At 37.5% G+C, this 24089-nt stretch overlaps 2 protein-coding genes across 4 annotated transcripts; both read left to right on the top strand.

Moving 5' to 3' along the window:
- The first annotated feature begins 3451 nt into the window (after window positions 1-3451).
- On the top strand, window positions 3452-12132 carry LOC147225720 (UDP-N-acetylhexosamine pyrophosphorylase-like). 2 transcript variants are annotated; one of them, XM_086161843.1, is made up of 11 exons: window positions 3452-3675; window positions 4594-4908; window positions 5891-6095; window positions 6504-6679; window positions 7127-7299; window positions 8344-8537; window positions 8672-8812; window positions 9382-9570; window positions 9819-9860; window positions 10819-10885; window positions 11377-12132. In XM_086161843.1, the coding sequence occupies exons 2-11, from the start codon at window positions 4626-4628 to the stop codon at window positions 11467-11469; spliced, it is 1563 nt and encodes a 520-aa protein (XP_086017969.1). In that variant the 5' UTR covers window positions 3452-3675; window positions 4594-4625; the 3' UTR covers window positions 11470-12132. The 2 variants fall into 2 exon arrangements, with proteins under 2 accessions (XP_086017969.1, XP_086017971.1); XM_086161845.1 differs by lacking the exon at window positions 9819-9860.
- A 1140-nt stretch (window positions 12133-13272) lies between these two features.
- On the top strand, window positions 13273-23665 carry uap1 (UDP-N-acetylglucosamine pyrophosphorylase 1). Of its 2 annotated transcripts, XM_086161841.1 has the most exons (11): window positions 13273-13395; window positions 14748-15053; window positions 16032-16236; window positions 16712-16887; window positions 17348-17520; window positions 19580-19773; window positions 19902-20042; window positions 20891-21079; window positions 21328-21369; window positions 22293-22359; window positions 22888-23665. In XM_086161841.1, the coding sequence occupies exons 2-11, from the start codon at window positions 14771-14773 to the stop codon at window positions 22978-22980; spliced, it is 1563 nt and encodes a 520-aa protein (XP_086017967.1). In that variant the 5' UTR covers window positions 13273-13395; window positions 14748-14770; the 3' UTR covers window positions 22981-23665. The 2 variants fall into 2 exon arrangements, with proteins under 2 accessions (XP_086017967.1, XP_086017968.1); XM_086161842.1 differs by lacking the exon at window positions 21328-21369.
- The last annotated feature ends 424 nt before the right edge of the window (window positions 23666-24089 follow it).

Here is a 24089-nt window from a genome sequence, read left to right as displayed (position 1 = left end):
AACTACATTCATTCTTTTTGAGGTTTAGGCTACTTGGGATGGTGCAATTGATTTTTTTTTTTACTTTACTTTTCAGTTAAGTTAATTTTCTGTTGTATTCTCAATTTCAGTATTAATAATTACTATCTAAAATGCGCAGTCTCCAAGTGATAGTTGCAATCACACTTTTCTTTAAAAATTATTTCTCATGTGCTTAACATCACTACTTTGTTAAAAAAAGACACAGGAAGGCACAGGAGGAAGTCTTGAACATTTGCATCCACAATTTGCTGTGTTAGATTTCCTCTATCACAAGGTCTAATGTTAAAAAGCTATATGTCACTGCAAGTTTATTGGTCATGAGTTAATGAATCTGAAGGGTGTTGCTCTGCAGCAGAGTCAATGCCTGTTAGTTTTTAGTATTCGTAATACATTTTATTGATGCTAATCACATCTGTATGCTGTATCTGTAATTCATTAGTACAATTAGTTAAAAATTAGAAATACATATTAAATATTGTATGTAACAAATTCATATGTCATGATAACCTTTATTCAACATCTGACAGAATGTCTTGTGGGTCAATTGTAAAGTCAAATTTCTATTGCCCCTCTGAGGAACAAAGATCAATAAATCAATACACTTATCTACATATATAGCGGTATGTACTGTATATGATGTATCAGCATGTGTCCATTTTAATATTGTCCTGTTGTCATTTTTCATCTAATTCAAACTATAATATTACCATTATTTTTACAAAGCAAATATTGACCCAAGATAGCTTATTGTAGCTATTTGATATGAAGTTATAATGGAAAATAACTTAGGGTGGCACAGTTGCGCAGTGGTTAGCGGTTTGGCCTCACAGCACAAAGTACCTTGAGGGCAGGATAAGCGACCGACGAAGGATGGATGGAGGGATGGTAAATAACTTTTGAATGTTTTGACCACCTGGAAAAAAAAAATCAAATTTTCAGGGCTTGTTCTACATTAATTATATTGATGCATAATATCATAATATCACTTCCATCAGGAGCTTACCAGGTTACCAGATTCACCCATCTGCATGGAAGGGTGCTGTTAAGAAAGAAGAGAGAAACTGTTTATATTTCTATCATACCACTACACAAATGCACACATTTAAGTCTTAATGCACTTGTTCGCACACCCAGACACACATACAACAAAGGGGTTGAAATTGGCCAACAGGTAAAAAGATAAAGAAGGCTCTGTCTGAATATTGTAAATTTTTTGGTCAAAGAAAGAAAAATCAAATTAGAAAGGTTCAACTTTATGAAAGATATATTCTTACCTTCTGTGGCTGTTCATTCTAGCCTTTATTTAATCTACCTTGTTGCTAGATTGTTATTTTTGGCAAGGGTATTTTATTCATCTGTATTTTAAGCAAAAGTTCAGATGTTTGCTGTAACATAAACATGTCTGCCTTCTTCTGTGATATCATAAAGCCACCCAATAAACGGAATCGTTTTGTTTTGATGTAAAAACCATAGTAACCTAACGCTCCCCTTCATATTTCAACATGCTCAATATGCTGACAAAACACATCACTAGTGTTATTTGAATTTCAATTGAGCACAGGGTCATAATCTTGCAATCATAGCCATGATAAATGTAACAAAAACATATTATTGTTTGGGAAAAAATTACAGAATTTGGTTTAAGACATAATTATAATTTTTACAAAATAAATGTCATCGATGTCATCTTAGTTTTATTTTTCAATAATACAATTGGTATTTTTGGTTTTTAAACCTTTTAATCAAATTTTGCTTGATAGTCACCCACAAACATTCAGTACCTTAACTTTTTAAGCATACGCTTATTCATTGATTTATCATCTATTCCGCTTATCCAGCACTCAGGGTTGCAGGGGTGCTGGAACCTTTTCCATCTGTGATTGGACAATGTAGTTATCTACACATATTATTTTTGTTTGATTTATTATGTAAACATATTTACAGGGAGAGAAAGATGGAGGGAGTAAAAGAAAGAGAAAGAATTAAGTGTGAATATGTGTTGGTGTGTGAATTTGTGTTGGCACCCATGTCCTGTTTTTTTAATCGTGTTCATGTCTATTAAATGGTCAGTTTGGTTGCTCTTCTTTTTCTTAATCTTTTCCTCTTGGCTGATGTTGTCAGCTGTTATCAACATTCTGATGCTCTGGTCTTGCTTATGATCTTGCTTTCAAACTTCTCTTTTAAATCAAGAGACCCTGAAAAAAGTCAATTTAAATGTAATCTTGTCAGCTCTGTCTCTATGCTGTAATGGGGAAGAACCGAAAATTCCTGGTTTGATTCCTGTGCTCCTTGTAGTCTGTTGAAGTGTTGTTGAGCAAGACACTGAACCCTTAACGTCTCCCTTGGCGCTGCTCATTGGGTACCTTCTGCTCATGATTAATCCATGATGGGTTAAATGCAGTGGTCAACTTTAGCTGATGTTTTGCTGTATGTACAACGGAATGTGACAAAAAAGGTCTTTCTTTCTTCTTTTTTTCTAATTGCGAATTATACTTGACTGCACATATGCACATATATAAATTATAAATTACAGTTACAAGCATTTACTTGGTAATGCAAATGTATATATATTTATTAATAGGGTAGAGGCAGAGGATTAGCTGTGGCTGCCCGCTGAAAAGAAAAGAAAAATAATTTCTTTTTTTTTATTATAGCCAGTAGGAAAAAAAAACATTAAAAAAGACAATTTCAAAGATTTATTGTTGCAAAATGGTAAAAACTAGCAAATATTCAAAGGGAGACCTATATTGTCATTGGTGTGATGGAAAAAGGGCGTAAACTGACTTGAATGATACATTTTCTCCTATATTTATAATTTACAATCCTTTTTAATTTTTCTTGAGAGTATAAATACAACATAAGACCATGTATTATTGCATTAAAGAAACTGCATGAAAAGGATGGTATTCATTTGTTCCCTGATTCATTAACAATCAACTCTGCATCCAAGGGGAAATCATGTTTCCCACACAACTCAGACAGAAGGAATGTTTCTGTCTCAAAGAAAATATAAATATTACAAGTTGGTACCACTTGGTACTTATTTACAGGCTGTATTTCAGATTTGATAAAGGAGATTACATTGAAAAAGAATACACACATACACCAAAATTACTTGATTTTGAATCACCCCTGATTCAACTACACTCATGGAAGTGACCGAACAAATTCCATGGATGATGTAAATGGGTGTTGGTCGAATAACATTCTAGCCTCATGTGATATTTGTCTAAAACATGAAGTGAACTGAAGTGCATGTGCAGAGTATAGTCAGTCAATTGCACAAGTATCTTAATAATGTCGTCAATGACCTTTAGACCCACAGATCAGGATGAAGTGATGGGGACAAAATCAATCACAGTCCGATATCAACATGTATGCTGAGAATTCTCACCATGTATCTGGTGAGAATATTTTTTTTTTCTATATTGAACTCACAAGTCTGTCAGAACAGTCTGGTTGTTTGTTGTATTTACGAGGATTCGCAAAGGCAGCCTTTGGCCAAGCGCGCCGTAGTGCCACGTCAAATGTGACGTTCCAGGAGGCGTAGTCCGGGTTCTCCGGTTGGGAGGCGCTGGAACCTGGACAGGAATCCACAGTACATCGCACATCAGCGTGTCACGCCGTGGAAGCAAAGACAACTACTTGATAGAGGTGAGACATTTTTGATATTGATTTATGTTGTAAAGTCCGTTTCCATCACAATTTTGCGCTTGTTTTTTTCGGCGGGGTTCGCTCACTCGTGTTCTGCTCAAAGTGAGAAAGGCCAACGTTTGACAATGACTTTGAATGAAAATGTTACTTTTTAAATCCGGCTCTCCTATCACTTATTTAAACTGCATTTTACACAAGCTGTTTCATATTACTTTGCTAATACCACTGTGTAAAAAAAAGAAAAGGGTCAGGAATATCTTAAAATCCTAATTGCATTAGGTGTATTTTGTCCTGGTGTCAGTGTGAAAATGTGTTAATATAAACATATCATATATCATGCAAATAGATTCTTAAAACAGTGAACACATATTCATCAGTTGTATCAATAGAGGTTCCTTTACCTTCCTTGTTTTATACATAGATCGTGCATTTATTTTATATTGTGTTGTTCCAGACTATGCCTAAACTCTTCAGCTGATAACTTTTTCCTGGTCATGAGTCCAATATCCCCTGAGCAGCCTCACCCATCTGTTAAATTGTCCATAAGTACTAAGTATTATCTACATTTTATCACCCCATAATTGGTGAAACGTCTACTCTTCCAATCTTTTTTTTTTTTTTAATTACTTTTAATCAATCCACCCAATTCACCAAAGACTCTTTTGTAAGTACACTGGCTGCCGAACCACTACACACACACACACACACACACACACACACACACAGTTTCATGTTTAAATAACTTTATATGAAAATATATAAATAATATAAAAGAATAAAGATAAATGAAACCCTTTTGTTTTTAATTTAAACTGCATCTTTAGAAGTATTACAGGGGAAGAGACGTTGACATCGTTGACATAATGCTGACATGTTTTTTGTCTCCTTTTCTAAAACCTGTTTTAACTTTTGCTTCAGTTCAGCAGATTTGACTGAAAACATTGCTAATCATGGACCAAAGTTTCAGCGTACTCAACCAAAGGTTGGCCAAGGCGGGGCAGTCCCACCTTTTGCAGTTCTGGGATGAGTTGGGCCCAGAAGAGCAGGCTGACTTGAATCAGGAACTGCAGGGGATGAATTTCGAAGAGATCAACGGATTCTTCAGAAATGCCATGGAGACCTCTAGTAGCAGTAAACATGAGAAGATGGATGCCCGTATGGGAGCGGTTCCCCAGGACGTCCTGGGGTGTGTGACGAGGGACACAGGGAGCCTCAAAGGGTGGGAGCAAACCGGTGAGCTTAATTCCAAGAAATTCAAAGTTAGTAATTGCACGGTATAGATATTTAAAAACAAAAGGAATATGTGTACCGTATGTGGTTTATAAGATTTGGAGCGATGACAAAGAACAAGAGATAGTATGTTAGCAATTATCAGTGGTTATAGTTACTCCATGCAGGTCATTCTTAAGAGTCCAAAGTCAGACTACTAGACAAACGCCCTCATAAACAAACTTTCCAATAAATACTTCTTTAAGTTGCCTCTTTTAAGTCCACTTGGATTCATCATACTCTGTGCAACAATCCTTATAGTGGAGGTCTGACTATTGGGCAAGTCAGTTGATTTTTGTCTTATGGGAATATGACTCAGGAGGTGTGACGCAAAGAACATTCAGTTTAAATTATTTCTTGATGTAGAAAGTTGGATTTGACCCTCAATTATTGGGTCATTCATGACTGTTCCTGTCTGTGTTTATAAACTTAGGGGGTTATTAAAGCCTGCCAAGCCTCCTCAGGTTAGTGCTTTTGGTACTTTTGAGAGAAAATAGCTGTGGATATCAAGTCATGTAACAAAGGTCACTGTATCCTAATAATGCACTTCATAAAGTTGTAAACCCTTTAAATGCAGAAAAGGCACATGGATACTATCAGATTTCAGATCAGTGTTTATGTATCATCTCATGCTGCCTCATTCCTCCACAGCAAGCTACATATTGTTAGGTGATGGCCAAGTTAATCTTTTACAATCAAGTTAATCAATATTACCATAGTTAATTTTGTAGTTGTATATAACCAGGTCTTCATCAATATAATAGTTTATTTTGACAACTATTATAAATTATATATTGGGCCAGTTTATCAAGTTTTATACATTATCATATGACCTTGGGCTTAAATACATTTGGCTAGTGTGAATGAACTTTGTAGCCACACATTATCAAACAGTCTAATGTCAGTTCTATTAATTCTAAAACTGTTTTGTTTTGTGTAACTTCAGGTCTGGACTGTATCTCTCAGAGCAAAGTGGCAGTTCTGCTGCTGGCTGGAGGCCAAGGAACCCGATTGGGGGTCTCTTTCCCAAAAGGCATGTACGATGTTGGGCTGCCTTCCCACAAAACCCTCTTTCAAATTCAGGCTGAACGGATTTTGAAGCTGCAACAGTTGGCCATGCAAAAACACAAAATCAAGTGCTGCATTCCCTGGTAAGACAAGAATCTTTTAAATTACATGTGAGAAAGTACAAAATCTTAGTCTTTATCTCTGTTAAGAAGTTAAACGTTCAGAAGAAATGTACCCAATCTTTCATCGTGTTCCTGGAAAAGGATTAAATATCCCCGTGGAGCAGATCCAAGGACACCTAATAAAGACATAAAAATGTAATACAAGGAGGGCAGTGGGGTTTAAAAAACTTTGACTTCAGTAAGAGCTTACAGTGATTGAAGATTATTTGGAGATGATATGATATAACCCCTTAATTGTCTGTCCATGTAAGCAAACTTTTACATTTCATTTTTGTTATACCCTATTGCTTAGAAATCTTTCAGGCCAGTGTGAAAGTAAACCTCTGAAAAGGAAACCTCATCACTGAGTTCTGTCTGTGTTACCTTCAGGTACATCATGACCAGCGGCAGAACAATGGAATCTACTAAGGACTTCTTCTCAAGGCATAAGTCTTTTGGCTTGGATAAGAGTAATATCATCTTCTTTCAGCAGGGAATGCTACCAGCCATGGATTACAATGGCAAGATCATACTGGAGAGCAAAGGGAAACTCTCCATGGCTCCTGGTAATCTCATATATTTTGATTTTACTTGTAGTTCTGTGTTATGTGCAAGGGATTTAATTTGTGGAGGGTTGCTGAATCCAGTAATTTATATTTCTTGATTGCTTCACTTTCAACTCAGTTGCAGGGTCACACACTTTCTCCTTTTATAGGAAACAGTATTGTAGTGCCAATGCAACAAATGCATGCAATGATGGAGTAACACAATATTGGCAGCTGTTTTATAGTCTATGATAATGTAAGCTAGATTCTTTTCATGGAGTAGACCCTTCATACTATCGGGAAGAAAATGATTATGCAAATTTGTTCACTGTGAAAAGAAAATGAGTAAAGTAAAAATAAACCTGATTTATTTATTTTTTGCCATATATCCAGTCTCCAAAATTGTCTTATTATTTTACAAGCAGTTTTGTTGCCCTTTTAACCACTTGGACCATGATTGTGTTTCAGATGGTAATGGGGGTCTTTACAAGGCTTTGGGGAACCAGGGCATCATAGATGACATGCAAGAAAGAGGGATTGAATTCATCCATGTGTATTGTGTTGACAACATCCTGGTCAAAGTGGCTGACCCATCTTTTGTGGGTTTTTGTGTGCAAAAAGGAGCGGATTGTGGGGCTAAGGTTGGTTTAACATCCTCCTCTGACCATCTACCTGTTCCTATCCTTTTCCACCTGGGTCAGTGTTTGAGCTTAACATGGAAATAGCAATTATGTCCTGTACACTGGGTCTTGAAGCTACATTAAGCGCGATAATTCAGGCCTTTTTAATGTGTTCAGATAGCCGAAAAAACTATAAGAGGTCCATAGTAAAGTTGCACTGGAACAGTTAGAGGAATTTCTACTTCCAATATTTTGTTCAGAATTTGAAGGTGCCCAGTTATGATCAGATCAGGCACTTTCATGTGAAGTCTGAAAAATGCTATTAGGATTGTCATTTTTTAAGCAGCTCTACAAACCACCACTGGGTGGTGAGCAATATACTTATTTATATGAAAGCTTGTGACAAAAATAATTTTTTTACTTTTTGTAGGATATTATTGGTGAGATTTTACCTGGCTTAAACTGTACATATTTCTTATCCCAAAACTTCTTTGCCAAACATTGTGTTTTTTTCATTTTCCATTAATGTTTTTTTTATTCTGCTTCCTCATTTTTTGTGTTGAACATTCAAAAGTACACATCTTGTGGTCTGTTTCAAAGCTCAATACTGTCAGTCTTGGTGTGCAAATTCTTGACAAACTCACAGTAGAAAAATATAATTATGCTTTATATATTTTCTAGCCGACAGAGAATGGATGTCTTATCATCTCCTGTGATGACAGAATGGTGTTCTGTAAACAATTTTACATGATTACTATTGCCTGACATTGTATGTCTGTGTGCAAGCAGTATTGCAATAGAACAGCAGAAAGAACAAAATCTATAAAATTTCATGAAATATCATCAAGTGCTTGAAAAGTTAGACCCAGTAATTTTGATTAACATCTGTTGAATATGGAGAAAAAACTTCCTCTTTTTCTATTTCATTGTGGTTATTTACATATGCATCAGAAACTTAAAATTTGATTCTACCCAGAGTGATACAACGGTTTGAGAGTCTATACTAATACTTATTTTTGTCATACATTATGCTAAATTCTAGTCTTTTTTGTTTAACATTTCCAGGTTGTTGAAAAAAGCAATCCAACTGAAGCGGTTGGTGTAGTGTGCAGGGTGGATGGGCATTATCAGGTGGTGGAGTATAGTGAGATCACACTGGCAACTGCTGAGAAACGCAGCGCTGATGGCCGACTGATGTTTAATGCAGGAAATATAGCTAATCACTTCTTCAGTTTCTCCTTTCTCAAAGACATTGTACAGTAAGTATCTGTAGTATGTCTATTTCAGTTTCTTTAAATGTATTTATATCTGCAGTTTCAGTAGTTCATCATCTATATTCTGTAAATGTGCCAAAATTTAATTTCTTCCCTTTCCTCCCCCATTTATTCCTTAGAAAATATGAGCCTATGCTGCAGCACCACATTGCACAGAAGAAGATCCCTTATGTGGACTCACAGGGTCAATTAATCAAACCGGATAAACCAAATGGGATAAAGATGGAAAAATTTGTCTTTGACATCTTCCAGTTTGCCAAGTATGCTGCAGATTTTTTTGCATGGTAGCATCAGGGAAACATATCTTACATGTGCAAATGATTTTATGTAATAAGAAAATGATGAATATCTTCTGTATATTTGAGAAGTGACTGGAAAGCCTGGCCAGCACTGGGCCTGGTATGGTTTGTGACCTGTCCTTGTATGCACAAAAGCCATCCGCTCTAAGTCATACAGTTACTAGTATAGCTTTAAATTTAATGAAGGCATTCGTGAAAGGGTTTACTGAATTGGAATAACACGTTTCTTCCTACATTCGAGGCTTGTTCTCTATATTTCAAAGTAGAAGGATGAAATATAAACTTAATGATGCTGAAGAAAGTGATTATAAATTTGCTCAGACTTACAGGTCAATCAGAATCCAGATGGACCCGGTCATTGCACCATTTTTAATTTCAAGACTGTTCCCAATACCAGATTTGAAATAAGATGGTTTATTGCTAGTTCTCATACTGAAATTTTTAAGAAACTAGTGACCACATGGTTACTAGTAGAACAAACCTGAACATTATATCCAGCAGTAATACTGATTACATTTTTTTTCTAACAGAACATTTGTGGTGTATGAGGTACTGAGAGAGGATGAGTTCTCCCCGTTAAAGAATGCTGACAGCCAAGATGGAAAGGACACGCCCACAACCGCCAGACAGGCCCTCATGTCCCTCCACCACCGCTGGGTGCTAAATGCTGGGGGTCACTTCATTGATGAGAATGGAAGACGTTTTCCCGCCATACCCAGGTGACCACAGCCATTCTGTTGCAAACATCATCATGCATGTCCTTTCACTTCAGCAGACACTCCTACATCCTGGATGCCTCGTGGTAACGCTAACCTCCCATACACACCCTAAACTTTATGTACACATGGAACGCATTGGCAGTTTTTCTGTTTGTATTGCTCACAGTTTTCTTTTAGCCTTACATGATCACTATCCCATTCTCTCTTGCCTGATTTACCGCTGTGTGTGTCCCTTGAAATGTTTCCAGAGATGGAGCAGCAAGCAGTGTCACAGATGATGGCAACAGAAAGTAATTATTGCTCTGCAGTTCTGAGTGCATGCAGATTGGGATTGTGGTTTTCTTTTACTCCTTCTGAGCAGTGTTGATACAATAACCATACTCCTGATCTTTTATCTTCCCTCTTCTTCATGGCCACTACACTGAGGAATCTGTTTGCATGAGGCAGTTGGCAGTCCGAGTTATAATGAAGAGGAGGACGGCCAGGATCAGTGTAGACAACTGAAAATGCAAATATATCACCCACTGCTTAGATGCTGTGTAAAGTCACCAAGGACTATAGAGAGATTGTTGTCCCTCTGTAATGGAAGCTGTTAATCCAGATAAAGCATAGCATACTGGGTATTTAGTAATAGTATCCTGTTCTGCCAAACAATTTATCACTCGGCTCATTCATGCAAAAATCAACTACTCCTTAACCAGTTCTGTGCTCATGACATTGTCCTGGGTATAAATCATCTACTAATTTTGAAAAACAGAATAAAAGTGAACTTTCCTGAACACTATTCATGAAATGATATTCAGATTCCCTCTTGATCATCCGGCTTTTCCTCCCCTGTCCAATTTAACTTAATACATCTGTACCAGCAGCTGCCTGGTGAACATCTGATTTTTGTCCTTGATGATTATCTTTATTAATAATGATAATAACTTTGATAATAATCTTGAAATTAACTAACTGAATAATGGCAATATTGGGAAAATGTCCACCTGTTTAATGAAATGACTGGGTGGATATAGAAGCACATTGCCTGTCAGTCATCCAATTTCTTCCAGAGAAGTGCCTTTTATGGATGAGAGATCTAATCCCTGGTCTTGTTTGGCAATGATGAAGTTTTCTGTACACCAATCACAAGCTACAGTAGCAGAACTGCTATTTCAAAGATTTCCAACTTCTTTTGTCAGCTTCTGTCCCTTAACGGTTCCATGGAATTCTTAATCTGCCTAATTTTCCTTTGTTTTAACACAGTCTGAAGGATGGAATAGAGGTGCCAATCAAATGTGAGATCTCCCCCCTGGTGTCCTATGGAGGAGAGGTATGGAGGCATGGCTTAACAGCAAATGAAAACCCCAAGTCAGGTTACAACACAGATTTTGAACTTGTTGGCATATGACACAATAAACTGTATATGCCACTGTATGCATGTTTCAATCAGTTGTTTTCTGAGAATATTAGAAGCTCATTGGCCAGAACAAATGCTGAGAATCGGACTGTTGTCTTGCAAAGTCCGGCAAAGGTTTTATCACAACATAAATCAGTGGAGGTTTACTGTCTGCCAAGTAATTGGATATTAAGTTGATTTCCATTATGAAGAATTCCATGATGCATGTTAAAGGGTTGCATTGTCTGACTTCATTTGTAGAAGGTATTTCCTTCTTCCCTAAAACAAATTAATCTTTTTAGTGTGAAAGCCAAAACTACCTGAATTTGTCCTGGTTTATAAGTAAAACATTCAAAATTGCCATAAAAGCATTGGATAGATGTTCAACTGTTGACTGCTCTGTTGGTGTTGTGTACTTCTTAAAGGGTCTGGAAGAGTTGGTGAAGGGGCAAGAGTTTCAACCAACTTTAATGATTGATGAGAAAGGCGTCCATGAGCTGGTAAAGAATGGAGTTTAGACAAGGAAGAAGAAGAGACAGCCCAAAGACTAGCCCTCCCGTATCCCTTCATTCACATGGAGGAACTGTGATGCCATTAATGTGAAATAATGATGACAAGTACATCTAATTGTGAAAGAGATGATGCCATCCATAATGAATTAATGAAGGAGACGGATGAAGTCGGACATGGATATTTCTAGCCTTTTAAAGGACACCAAGCACATTATAAGAGTTAGTCCACAAACTAGCACACACAGTATCCCACCTCACCACTCTTGTTTCTCATGACCCAACACTTGTTTACTATTACCATGTCTTTCTACACATTATATGGTAGAGCTTGAACAGAAAAATGTTGGACAAAACCCCTGGTTAAGAGCTGGCTGGGATGCATGAAGGTGTGTTTATTTATTTTGCTTCCAAGACTTAATTTTATATTTATTTATAAAAGTTATATAGATTGGGAGTTGGCATGTACTTAGTGGAAGAACTGAGAAATGTGGCATATACAAAACTGAAGAGATGAAAATGTTTGACTTATCTAACATATAAAAATGGTCTGGTATGATATATTGGAGTTATAAATATCCGCCTTTTTCTGCTTGTACTTTTTCAAGATAAGATATGATTAAGCTTTCGAAGAAGCTGTTTATTAAAGATATTTGTTACTTGAACTATGAACATGACTCATTGTACTCTATGTATATGCACACTAGCATCTAAGAACTTTCATGTGTGTGTGTGCATGCACAATGCTCAGTTAGAATCCATGCAGCTGCATTGCTGCCACCCCAATTGCTGACAAAATAATGTCAAGGTTAACAATCGTCATCTTGACTACCATTGTTCTCTGTTACCAACATCCTAATTGCTCTATTCTCCCTTTATTTGTGTTACTTTTAAATTGAGTTACTGTAAAACAAAAAGTACATTCCAATATCATCAGCACTGTATATATTTTCTGATTAATCTGAGCCTATTTGATTGCATTTTAAATACATAGATATTCATTACTACCACCTGCTTTTTATCTAGCAGGATGTATAGAATAGATATATCCCCCTAACAATTTTGGAGAAACTATTATTCCTCTTAAATTAGTGGAAAATATCAGTTTGACTTAAATTTCCTTATTTTGTAAGACTACACTATATTCATGAGTTTATGATTTAATGGCATCAGGATGGAAATTTGGTGTAAATTTGCTTCAGTCACGTTTCCTCAATTATTCAGTTTTTGTCGTGTGCGCACACACACACACACACACACACGTATTTTAAGAATTTAATTAGGATAAAACATAAGTGGAAAAAACTGTAAAAACTGAGGCTATTAATCTGTTCCATGATACATCAGCTGTGCCCTCATGACGAAATCGTGCTTTCTCCACAGGTCAGACAGAACAAATGTTACCATGGTGCAAATGGGTGTTGGTCGAATAACTTTCTTGTTTTATATTTGTCAGAAACACAGTGACCTCGTCATGCGTTAATCATTTGCACTGCAGAAGTTCAATCAGTCAACTTTAGAGGTGTTTGGTTCAAGAGCTGCAGGCCCAGAGGTCTATTGCAAAACTATCAAAATAGTGTAGTTAATGACCTTTGAACCCACGGATCGGAATGAAATAAACGAAAAAAAAATCAATCACGGTGTCATTAGATATATACATTTACCAATGATCTGGGGACATTGTTTTCCCTGTATATTCCCAATATTGAACAGAGAACTTGTTGTTCGTTCAGACTCGTCTTGTTTGTTATATTTACGAGGATTCCCGAAGGCAGCCTTCGGTCAACCTCGCCGTAGTGCCACGTCAAACGTGACGTTCCAGGAGGCGTAGTCCGGGTTCTCATATTAGGAGGCGCTGGAACCTGCATACTTATCAACAGTACACCACACAGAAGAGTTTCACGGTGTTGAATCACAGTCCAGTACTTGTAAGAGGTGAGACTTTTGATATTCACTCATATACTTGCCATTTCTTCGCCAAGCTAAATGTTTCCACCACAATTAGCCGGTTAGCTGCTCGGCTAGGTTCGCGTTCTGCTCAGAGTGAGGAAGGCTAACGCCAATGATAGAAGGAAAATAATACTTGAAAAATCTAGCTGTCCTGGTAATTATTGCGAATAGTTCTCGCATCATTAGTTCCACATTACCTTGCTAACACCATAGTTTATTTCTCCAAAGCGAATTGGTGAAAGGCTTTTTATAGCGTTTTGGGAAAAAAACATAACCGTAATAAGTCAAACATGGGTATGAGTTCCTCCTTGTATCTAACTTATGAAGTGTAACTTTTAAACACTTATCAGAATACGTATCTCATGGCAATGCAGAGATCTAGAGAACAAGAGATTTCCACGGCTGTTACTAGATGTGTTTGGATGTTGATTAGTTATATCAGTGAATAGTTCCTTTACCTTACCAATTTTATTGATAGAAGATCAAGCTTATTTTATTGTATTACATTATTACAGATTGTGCTAGTCATTCAAAAGATTTTTAATTCTAAATGAATCCAGTATCCCCAGAGCATTCTGATCCACCTGTTTTACTGTCTCATCAAGTATTATTGCCCCATGCTATTGTTTGCTGTCTCTTTAACTATTTTATAATCTAATCTTTATTCAACAAAGCAAGTTACAAAGTACCATATCTTATTTACATTGGTTAATGCATCCTATGAGGCAAGGCGAACCTTTAGTTGAAGTATCGTGAAATACCAGAAATCAGATGATAAGTATCAGGAAAATGAATGTCCCCTATGGGGATCAATAAAGTATTGTCTTATCTTTAATTTCATTAAGGTGGTGCAGTGGTTAGTGTTGCCTCTCTTAGCAACAAAGTACCTGTTTTGATACCAACTGTGGCATTTCTATGTAGTTGCATGCTCTGCCTGTGTAGGTATTCGTTGGGTTCTCCTTTTTCCCCCAACAATCCATAAACATGCATTACGTTAATTGAAGACCCCACTTGTGGGCAATCACAAGTGAATAGTTGTATGGTTCTGAATGTGATTTTGCGATCAACGGTCCATGCCTCGAGACCAATGAGAGTAGGGATAAGCTCCAGCCCCACTGCAATCCTCGGTGCAAGTGCTATCGACAATGAATGAATTAGTATGTCATCGCCTGTAATATGTATAGGATTTTTCAATTTGTCAAGTTTCAACCCATGACTAAAAACTACATTTCTGGGAATATTTAAGGGTGGAGAGACAATACATCATTGACTCTGTTTACAAGGACTTGTTTTTTTTCTCTTTTCCTCAATGTCTTTCTCTTTACTTTGCTCTGTAGATTGATTAAAGAAATTGTTAATAATGGACCCAATTGCCAGTGAACTCGTCCAGAGGTTGACCAAGGCTGGCCAGTCCCACCTCTTGCAGTTCAGGGATGCGTTGGGCCCAGAGGAGCAAGCTGACTTTACTCGTGAACTGCAGGGGATGAACTTTGAGGAAATCAATGGATACTTCAGAAGTGCTATGGAGACCTCTAGCAGCAGCAAATATGAGAAGATGGATGCTCGCATGGGACCCGTTCCCCAGGAAGTCCTTGGGAGTGTAACAAGGGATAGAGCGAGCCTCAAAGGATGGGAGCAAACCGGTGAGCTTTATTACAAATAATCCTTGTCGAATCTTATCAAGGCAACTGCACTGGATTACTTAAATTGCAACAATAAGATCTGACAAGGATAAACCATGACCTGGATGACTCAAAACCACCAAAGTATTTGTTCCTACTAATTCAAAGTCAGCAACTGTGTCATATAGTTTCGCAAGAAACAGGATTTTTTTGCCGTTTATGCTTTATAAGATTTGGAACAAATGCTAAGAATAAGAGACAGCATGTTTGCAATTATCAGTGGTTAAACAGGGCTGTTATAGTTATTCCATGTAGGACATCCTTAAGACTCCAAAGTCAGACTTCTAGACAAATGCCCCCATAAACTTTCCAATATATAATTCTAAGTAAAATTAAAAGTTAGCACTGACCATCTGTGTGCTTCTATTTCCTCTAAAAGGGTTGTAAGTCTAAGCCTCTTCTAAGTTCACTTGGATTCATTATACTCTGTGCAACAATCTTTATAGTGGAGGTCTAACTATTGAGCAAATAAGTTGATTTTTGTCTTGGGGGAATATAAATTAGTAGGTGAGTAGCAAAGAACATTCAGTTAAAATGATTTCATGATGTAGAGAATTGGTTTTTGATCCCCATTTATTTGGTCAGTCATGGCTGTGCTTGTGTAAACTTAGGTCGTTTTTAAGGCCTGCCCAGGCCGACTTGTGAGAGTAAACAGCAGAGGATATCAAGTCATGTAGCAATGTCATTTGTAAAGTCTACTTGAAACAAATAACACATTTTATGAAGGTTTAAACCCTTTAACCATGGTAAAGGCACACAGATACTATCAGATTGCAGATGAGTACTCATATATCATCTATTGTTCCCAAATTTCAAGTTTTTACATTATCATATGTCTTCGGGGCTAAATGTGTTTGGGTAATCTGTTGACACATATTATCAAACAGTCTAATGTCAGTTCTATTAATTCTAAAACTGTTTTGTTTTGTGTAACTTCAGGTCTGGACTGTATCTCTCAGAGCAAAGTGGCAGTTCTGCTGCTGGCTGGAGGCCAAGGAACCCGATTGGGGGTCTCTTTCCCAAAAGGCATGTACGATGTTGGGCTGCCTTCCCACAAAACCCTCTTTCAAATTCAGGCTGAACGGATTTTGAAGCTGCAACAGTTGGCCATGCAAAAACACAAAATCAAGTGCTGCATTCCCTGGTAAGAAAAAATTTCAGAATTTTTGGAATTTATTTAGTTTCTAATGGTTGAATCTCTTACATTACACAACAAAAAGTACAGAATCTAAGTCTTTAGTAAAACCATCAGTCCCGGTTGTGTTAGTATGATTATTCCCTGGCTCAACTCAAAATTAGCATCAGAACAAACCTAATATTTACTGTTTTCCTGGAAAAGGATTGAATTTCCCCGTGGAGCAGATTCAAGGACACTTAATAAAGACATAAAAATATAATATAAGTAAGGCAGAGGAGTTCAAAAGGCTTTGACTGTATTCAGAATTTACAGTAATTGAAGATTGTTTAAAAACATAATCCCTTAATTGTCTGCCCATGTAAGCAAACTTTTAAATTTTATTTTTGTTATACCCTATTGCTTAGAAATCTTTCAGGCCAGTGTGAAAGTAAACCTCTGAAAAGGAAACCACATCACTGAGTTCTGTGTGTGTTACGTACAGGTACATCATGACCAGCGGCAGAACAATGGAATCTACAAAGGACTTCTTCTTAAGGCATAAGTCTTTTGGCTTGGATAAGAGTAATATCATCTTCTTTCAGCAGGGAATGCTACCAGCCATGGATTACAATGGCAAGATCATACTGGAGAGCAAAGGGAAACTCTCCATGGCTCCTGGTAATCTCATATATTTTGATTTTACTTGTAGTTCTGTGTTATGTGCAAGGGATTTAATTTGTGGAGGGTTGCTGAATCCAGTAATTTATATTTCCTGATTGCTTCACTTTCAACTCAGTTGCAGGGTCACACACTTTCTCCTTTTATAACAAACAGTGTCCCAACGTATGCTTCTGAATCTCCTAAATGCATGAATGCAATGATGGAGTAACACAATCTTGCAAAATGTTTGATGCTGTGTTATATGGTCTGTTTTATACTTTATACAGAGAAGACCCCACATATTAAAGGGAAGGTTGTGATCATACAAAAGTGTTACCTTTACAAAAAAAAGTGAATGAAGTAAAAATAGACCCAATTATTTGTTTTTTTTTTCCTTATATCCAGTCCCCACGATTGTCTTTTTTTTACAAGCAGTTTTGTTGCCTTTTTAACCACTTAGACTGTATTTGCGTTTCAGATGGTAATGGGGGTCTTTACAAGGCTTTGGGGAACCAGGGCATCATAGATGACATGCAAGAAAGAGGGATTGAGTTCATCCATGTGTATTGTGTCGACAACATCCTGGTCAAAGTGGCTGACCCAGCTTTCGTGGGTTTTTGTGTGCAAAAAGGAGCAGACTGTGGAGCTAAGGTTGGTTGAGCATCCTTCTCTTAAATGTCTATGGAGGCTCTCAGTCATCCAGTAGGAGGGGGGAGTTTCCAAAAAACTCCCCACAGGTCATTAGAACCGAAGAAGCCTCTCGGATGAGGGGTGAAACATCTTCAAGTGAAGAAATTCAAGTCCACTTGCCATGACAAGATTTCAACAGTAATCCTCCTTACCATCCACCTATTCCTGCCCTTTTCCACCTGGGTCAGCATCTGAGCTTGACATGAAAATAATTTTCTATATCCTGTACACTGGTTCTTCATTCAGCTTCACAATTCTGGCCTTTTTAATGTGTTAAGATAGCTGGATTAAAAACCACAAGATATCCTCTCATTTCACTACATCAGTGCCACGCTAAAGTTGCTCTGGAACAATTAGAGGAATTTCTAATTCTAATATTTCGAAGCCTCTTACCTTCCCAATTTAATTCTCAGACTAAAAAAATAGATTTCATCTCATAAAAAAGGTAGGAACAACAAAATGTTTTGAAATAGTGCAAGATCAGCCTCCCCTTTCAGAGGTTAAATAATAATCCAGTTCCACATTTTGAGTAGTAATTGTTATGTTTTAATGTCCAAACAAAGGTATACATTGGGTTAGATTTTCTTGGAAATGTAGCCCGTAGACTGTTGTGTGCACAAATAGATAAATGTGTAGTTGGATGTGATCCAGATCCTCTTTAAAATGTGTTTAGTTAGTAGATCTCAGGGGATTTTCAATGTCACTATGAGTGTTTTCACACCTGAATATGTGGATTTCCAGATCAGTTCAGTTAGACTTCACAAGTCTGTGAAGTTCCATTGGAGCTGTTGTGTTTCAGCAGCTCCTAAAAACCATCACTAGATGGGGATAAATGCCACCTGGTCACTACCTGCAGTGAACTCAGATTTCGAGTAGAGTTTGAGTTTTTATCCAGGAATTTGCCATTTTCACCACTTTCACAGAAATACATGAAAGCAATGTACAAAGGCTCGCTCTCTCACTGCTGTCCTGGAAACTTTGTGCAAAAACACAAAAAAATAGTAAATTTACACATCTTGCTTTGAGTCTGATTTTTGTTTGGTTCACAATGATTGTCAGTATAACCAATATCTTACTTAGAGGGTATTTACCTTTTTTCTCAACAATTTAGACCATGAGATAAAGTATGTACAGAGAGGGAGAGAAATGAAGTAGAGGTTTATGATCTGAATAATTTTATATTTAAAATTCTTTTCGTCGGAAAGCTCCATGCAAAGATAAAGTTCACATTTAAAGACATTTAAGGGAAAATTTTAACTGGCACAAAAGTAACATCTCTATGACCACAAAATTACACAAATGTTGTGTGGTCAGTCAGCTGTTATGAAAGAAGTACCTTCAGATCTACTGCCTAGGATATAGAAAATATAATGGACCTAATATCAAATAAGTCAAATCTTTATGAGGTTTTGGAAGGAATCCTTTTGTTCAGTACAAGAATCAATTGTTTTGTAGTTTCTCATTTTCTGTCAATTCTGTTGCACCTCACTTTTTGTGCTATTCATTCAAAAGTTCTTCTCTTTTTGGTATATCAGATTTCATGTGCTTTCTTAAGTCTCTGCTTGAATACTGAGACCGCCTGGCTTGGTACGCAAAGACTTCTTGACAAACTCGCAGTAAAATAAATATAATCGCACTTTGTGTATTTTCCAACAAACTGAGTATATTGAAGTGCTCAAGGGAGGATCATCCAGACCCCAGTCCTGTTTGACATTATGAATTGTGTGGTCGAGCAGGGATGGTAGGATCAGATCAGTTTAGAGTCCCACCCTCACATCATAAATTATTAAGTTCCACGACAGTTCATGTGGCTTCACCAACCCCCTCATCAAGACTTCACTCTGTCATTAGGAGCAAACAGATGGGGAGAGGGTTTTTTTCATTCAGAGCCTCCCAATGTAAAAAGTCAGGCACACACAGGAAAGTCTGATACTTTTTCTAAAAGCATTTGAACCCTTATTTCAATTTAACATTGCCTAAACCTTGTATCTTCTTTTTCTTTTTGGTTTTACATTTCCAGGTTGTTGAAAAAAGCAATCCAACTGAAGCAGTCGGTGTGGTCTGCAGGGTGGATGGGCATTATCAGGTGGTGGAGTATAGTGAGATCACACTGGCAACTGCTGAGAAGCGTAGTGCTGATGGCCGACTGATGTTTAATGCAGGAAATGTAGCAAATCACTTCTTTACCTTCTCCTTCCTCAAAGACATTGTACAGTACGTGTTTGTAGCTACTTCAGTTACTTTTAATGTATTTGTCTACAGTTTTAGTATTTCAGAATCTGTTTTGTGTAAATTTGCAAAAATTTAATCCCCCCCTCTTTTTCCCCCCATTTATTCCTTAGAAAATATGAGCCTATGCTGCAGCACCACGTTGCACAGAAGAAGATCCCTTATGTGGACTCACAGGGTCAATTAATCAAACCGGATAAACCAAATGGGATAAAGATGGAAAAATTTGTCTTTGACATCTTCCAGTTTGCCAAGTATGCTGCAGCTATTTTTTTCATGACAGCATCAGTAAATCACATCATACATATGCAAATGGATTAGAGCAATTACAATATGAATATATTCTTTTTATTTGAGAAGTGACTGGCAAGCTTCCATAGCACTGGGCTTGGTATGGTTCGTGATCTGTCCTCACATGCATAAAACCAACTTCTTTTTCCAGTCCATCACTAGTCATGCCATTTCTCCAAGGTCTAGTCCAGCACACTCTCTGCTGTTGCTTCATTTCAACCCCTTTCACTGTTTAATGACATTAGTTCTAAGTCACACAGCTACTAATATAGCTTTACATTTAATGAAAGGATTCCTGGAAGGGTTGATTGATTGGGGGGTAAACATGAATTTCATGCTATTGCTGAGGCTTGTACATTATTTTCAAAGTAGAAGGGTAAAATACAAACTTGATAATGCTGAAGAGAGTGATAATAAATTTGCTCAGACTTACAGGTCAACCAGAATCCAGATGGAACCACTCACTGCAGCTGAATGATTCCATCCACCTTTTCAAACAAAATTTCTCATTTTCTGTAGGGTCTGCAATTGCTTTAGAGGGCATGTCACGTATGGGTGCAAGTTTTATGAATATTTTACTTGTATTTGCAGTTTACTTATCAGGATAGTCTTCTTTTTGGTGTAATACTACAAAAACCGAACGCACCATTTTGAATTTCAAGACTGTTCCCAAGACCAGATTTAAAGTAAGATAGTTTATTGCCAGTTCTCATACCAAGGTTTTTAAGAAATTAGTGACCACATAGTTACTAGTAGAACAAACCTGAACATTCTATCCAACAGTAATACTGATTACATTTTTTTCTAACAGAACATTTGTGGTGTATGAGGTACTGAGAGAGGATGAGTTCTCCCCGTTAAAGAATGCTGACAGCCAAGATGGAAAGGACACGCCCACAACCGCCAGACAGGCCCTCATGTCCCTCCACCACCGCTGGGTGCTAAATGCTGGGGGTCACTTCATTGATGAGAATGGAAGACGTTTTCCCGCTATACCCAGGTGACCACAGCCATTCTGTTGCAAACATCATCATGCATGTCCTTTCACTTCAGCAGACACTCCTACATCCTGGGTGCCTCGTGGTAACGCTGACCTCCCATACACGCCCTAAACTTTATGTACACATGGAACGCATTGGCAGTTTTTCTGTTTGTATTGCTCACAGTTTTCTTTTAGCCTTACATGATCACTATCCCATTCTCTCTTGCCTGGTTTGCTGCTGTGTGTGTCCCTTGAAATGTTTCCAGAGATGGAGCAGCAAGCAGTGTCACAGATGATGGCAACAGAAAGTAATTATTGCTCTGCAGTTCTGAGTGCATGCAGATTGGGATTGTGGTTTTCTTTTACTCTTTCTGAGCAGTGTTGATACAATAACCATACTCCTGATCTTTTATCTTCCCTCTTCTTCATTGCCGCTACACTGAGGAATCTGTTTGCATGAGGCAGTTGGCAGTCCGAGTTGTAATGAAGAGGAAGACGGCCAGGATCAGTGTAGACAACTGAAAATGCAAATACATCACCTACTGCTTAGATGCTGTGTAAAGTCACCAAGGACTATAGAGAGATCGTTGTCCCTCTGAAATGGAAGCTACTAATCCAGATAAAGCCCCGCATGCTATGTATTCAGCAAGTCACCAGTTCTGACAAACAATGACCATTCTGTTCATTCATTTGAAAAGCAGTTACTTTGTCACCTGTTCTGTGCTCAAAACACAGCTTTTGAGTATAAAACGTTTACTGTTTTTCAAGAACAGAATAAATGTGAACTTCCCTGAATACTATTCATGAAATGATATTCAGACGGTTTCCTTTTTGATCATCCAACTTTTCTTCCCTGTACAATTTAACCTAACACAGCTGTACCAGCAGCTGCCTGGTGAATGTCTGTCTGATTTTTGTCTTTAATGACTATCTAGAAATTAAGCTGAATAATGGCAATGTTGTGAAAATGTCCACCTGTACTATGAAATGACTGGGTGGAGATAGAAGCACATTGCCTGTCATTCGTCCATTTTCTTCTAAAGAAGTGCCTTTTATGGATGAGAGGTCTAATCACTGGTCTTGTTTGGGAATGATGAAGCTTTCTGTACTCTAATCACAAGCTGCAGTAGAACACCTGTTTCAAGGATTTCCATCTTCTTCTGTCAGCTTCTGTCCCTCAACAGTTCCATGGAATTCTCAATCTGTCTAATTTCCTTTCGTTCTAACACAGCCTGAAGGATGGAACAGATGTGCCACTTAAATGTGAGATCTCCCCCCTGGTGTCCTATGGAGGAGAGGTATGGAGGCAAGGTTTAAGAGCAAATGAAAACACCAAGTTGAGTTCTAACACAGATTTCAAGGGAATTATAACTTGTGGGCATAGGACACACTAAACTGGATATATTACTGTATGCATGTTTCAATTACTTGTGTCTGTGGCAATATTAGAAGCTCATCAGTAAAGCTTTTATTGTCACATATAAAATCATGGATTTTAGAATATAAAAACGGATTTTACCTCATATTCACTTCAGCTTAGAATTGAGTCTGCATTTTGTCAGCAGCCACACCAGGCTTTGATTCCTTTTTGCAAGTTAAATGGTTGCATCGTCTGACATAATTTGAAGGAGAAATTTCCTTCTCTCTTTAGAATACATTAATCTTATTAATGTAAAAGGCAAAACTGCCTTCCCCTGTTCATATCAGCTTTTTTTGTGATTAAGATTTCTCCTGTTTTAAAAAGGAAAAATTTGAATATTGCATTAAAAGCATTGGATAGATGTACAGTTGTTGACTGCTCTGATGGTGTAATGTACTTCTTAAAGGGTCTGGAAGAGTTGGTGAAGGGGCGAGAGTTTCAGCCAACATTAATGATTGATGAGAATGGCATCTATGAACTTGTGAAGAATGGAGTTTAGACAAGGAAGGAGAGAGAAACAACCCAAAGACCAGCCCTCCTGTATCCCTTCATGTACTTGAAGAAACCGATTCCATTAATATGCAATAATGATGAGAAGTACATCTGATTGTGAAAGCGACAATGCCATCTATAATGAATTAATGAAGGAGACGGATGAAGTCGGACATGGATATTTCTAACCTTTTAAAGGACACCAAGCACCCTGTAAGAGTCAGTCCACAAACTAACAAACACAACATCCCAACTCAGCACTCTTGTTTAACATGACTTAACACTTGTTTACGATTATGTTCCCTGTCTTTCTACATGCTACATGGCAGAGCTTTTGAACACAATAAAAGTCGGACAAAGCCCGCTGTTTAAGGCTGGCTGGGGTGCATGCGGGCGCAGTTATTTATTTTGCTTCCAAGACTTATTTTTATATTTATTTATAAAAGTTCTATAAATGGAAGTTGGCATGTACTCAGTTTAAGAATTGAGTAGTGTAATTTTTACACAAAACTGGACCAAGATAAAATGTCTGACTTGTCTAGCATATAATAATGGTAGGTGGTACTATCTGTTGGAGGTATTAGAAATATCTGCTTTTTCTAGGTCGTACTTTTTGAAGATCGGATGCTCTTTAGCTTTAAAAGAAACTTTTCTTTCTACCATGTTTATTAAAGAACTGTATTATTTAAACATTGAACATGATGTATTGTATTCTGTGTATATGTGCATTACCATCACCAAGAGTGTGTGTGCGCGTGTGCAGTCCAAACACACACAAATACCCAAGCAATTAATGGAACCGAAATCACAGAGACTTCAATGGCGGGTCACAGAAACATTTTCAAAAGTGTTGTGAGTGTTCACATGTTGTTAGAAAAATAGTTGCAATATGTGAATCTGTTGGGTCGCCTGTGTGTACAGGGTGTGCTTTTTGCATTATGGATCCTGATGTCTTGAATCAGAGTTTCCAGCACATGGTTTATGTTTAAGATGGGCCAAAGCATGCAGTGCTGCTGCAGCCATTCAGGAAATATGCTTGTGGCTCCTTTCTGACTATTCCTCTTATTCCCCAACTCCAAAAAGCAATTATGATATGAACACTTGCATTGCAGTAGC

This window comes from Fistularia commersonii, chromosome 16 (assembly GCF_037954325.1).
Source record: "Fistularia commersonii isolate RoL2024-O1a breed Wild chromosome 16, RoL_Fcom_v1.0, whole genome shotgun sequence".
NCBI classification, from domain to species: domain Eukaryota; kingdom Metazoa; phylum Chordata; class Actinopteri; order Syngnathiformes; family Fistulariidae; genus Fistularia; species Fistularia commersonii.
Note: the sequence above shows the minus strand (reverse complement) of the source record. Positions and strands in the feature narration are given on the sequence as shown.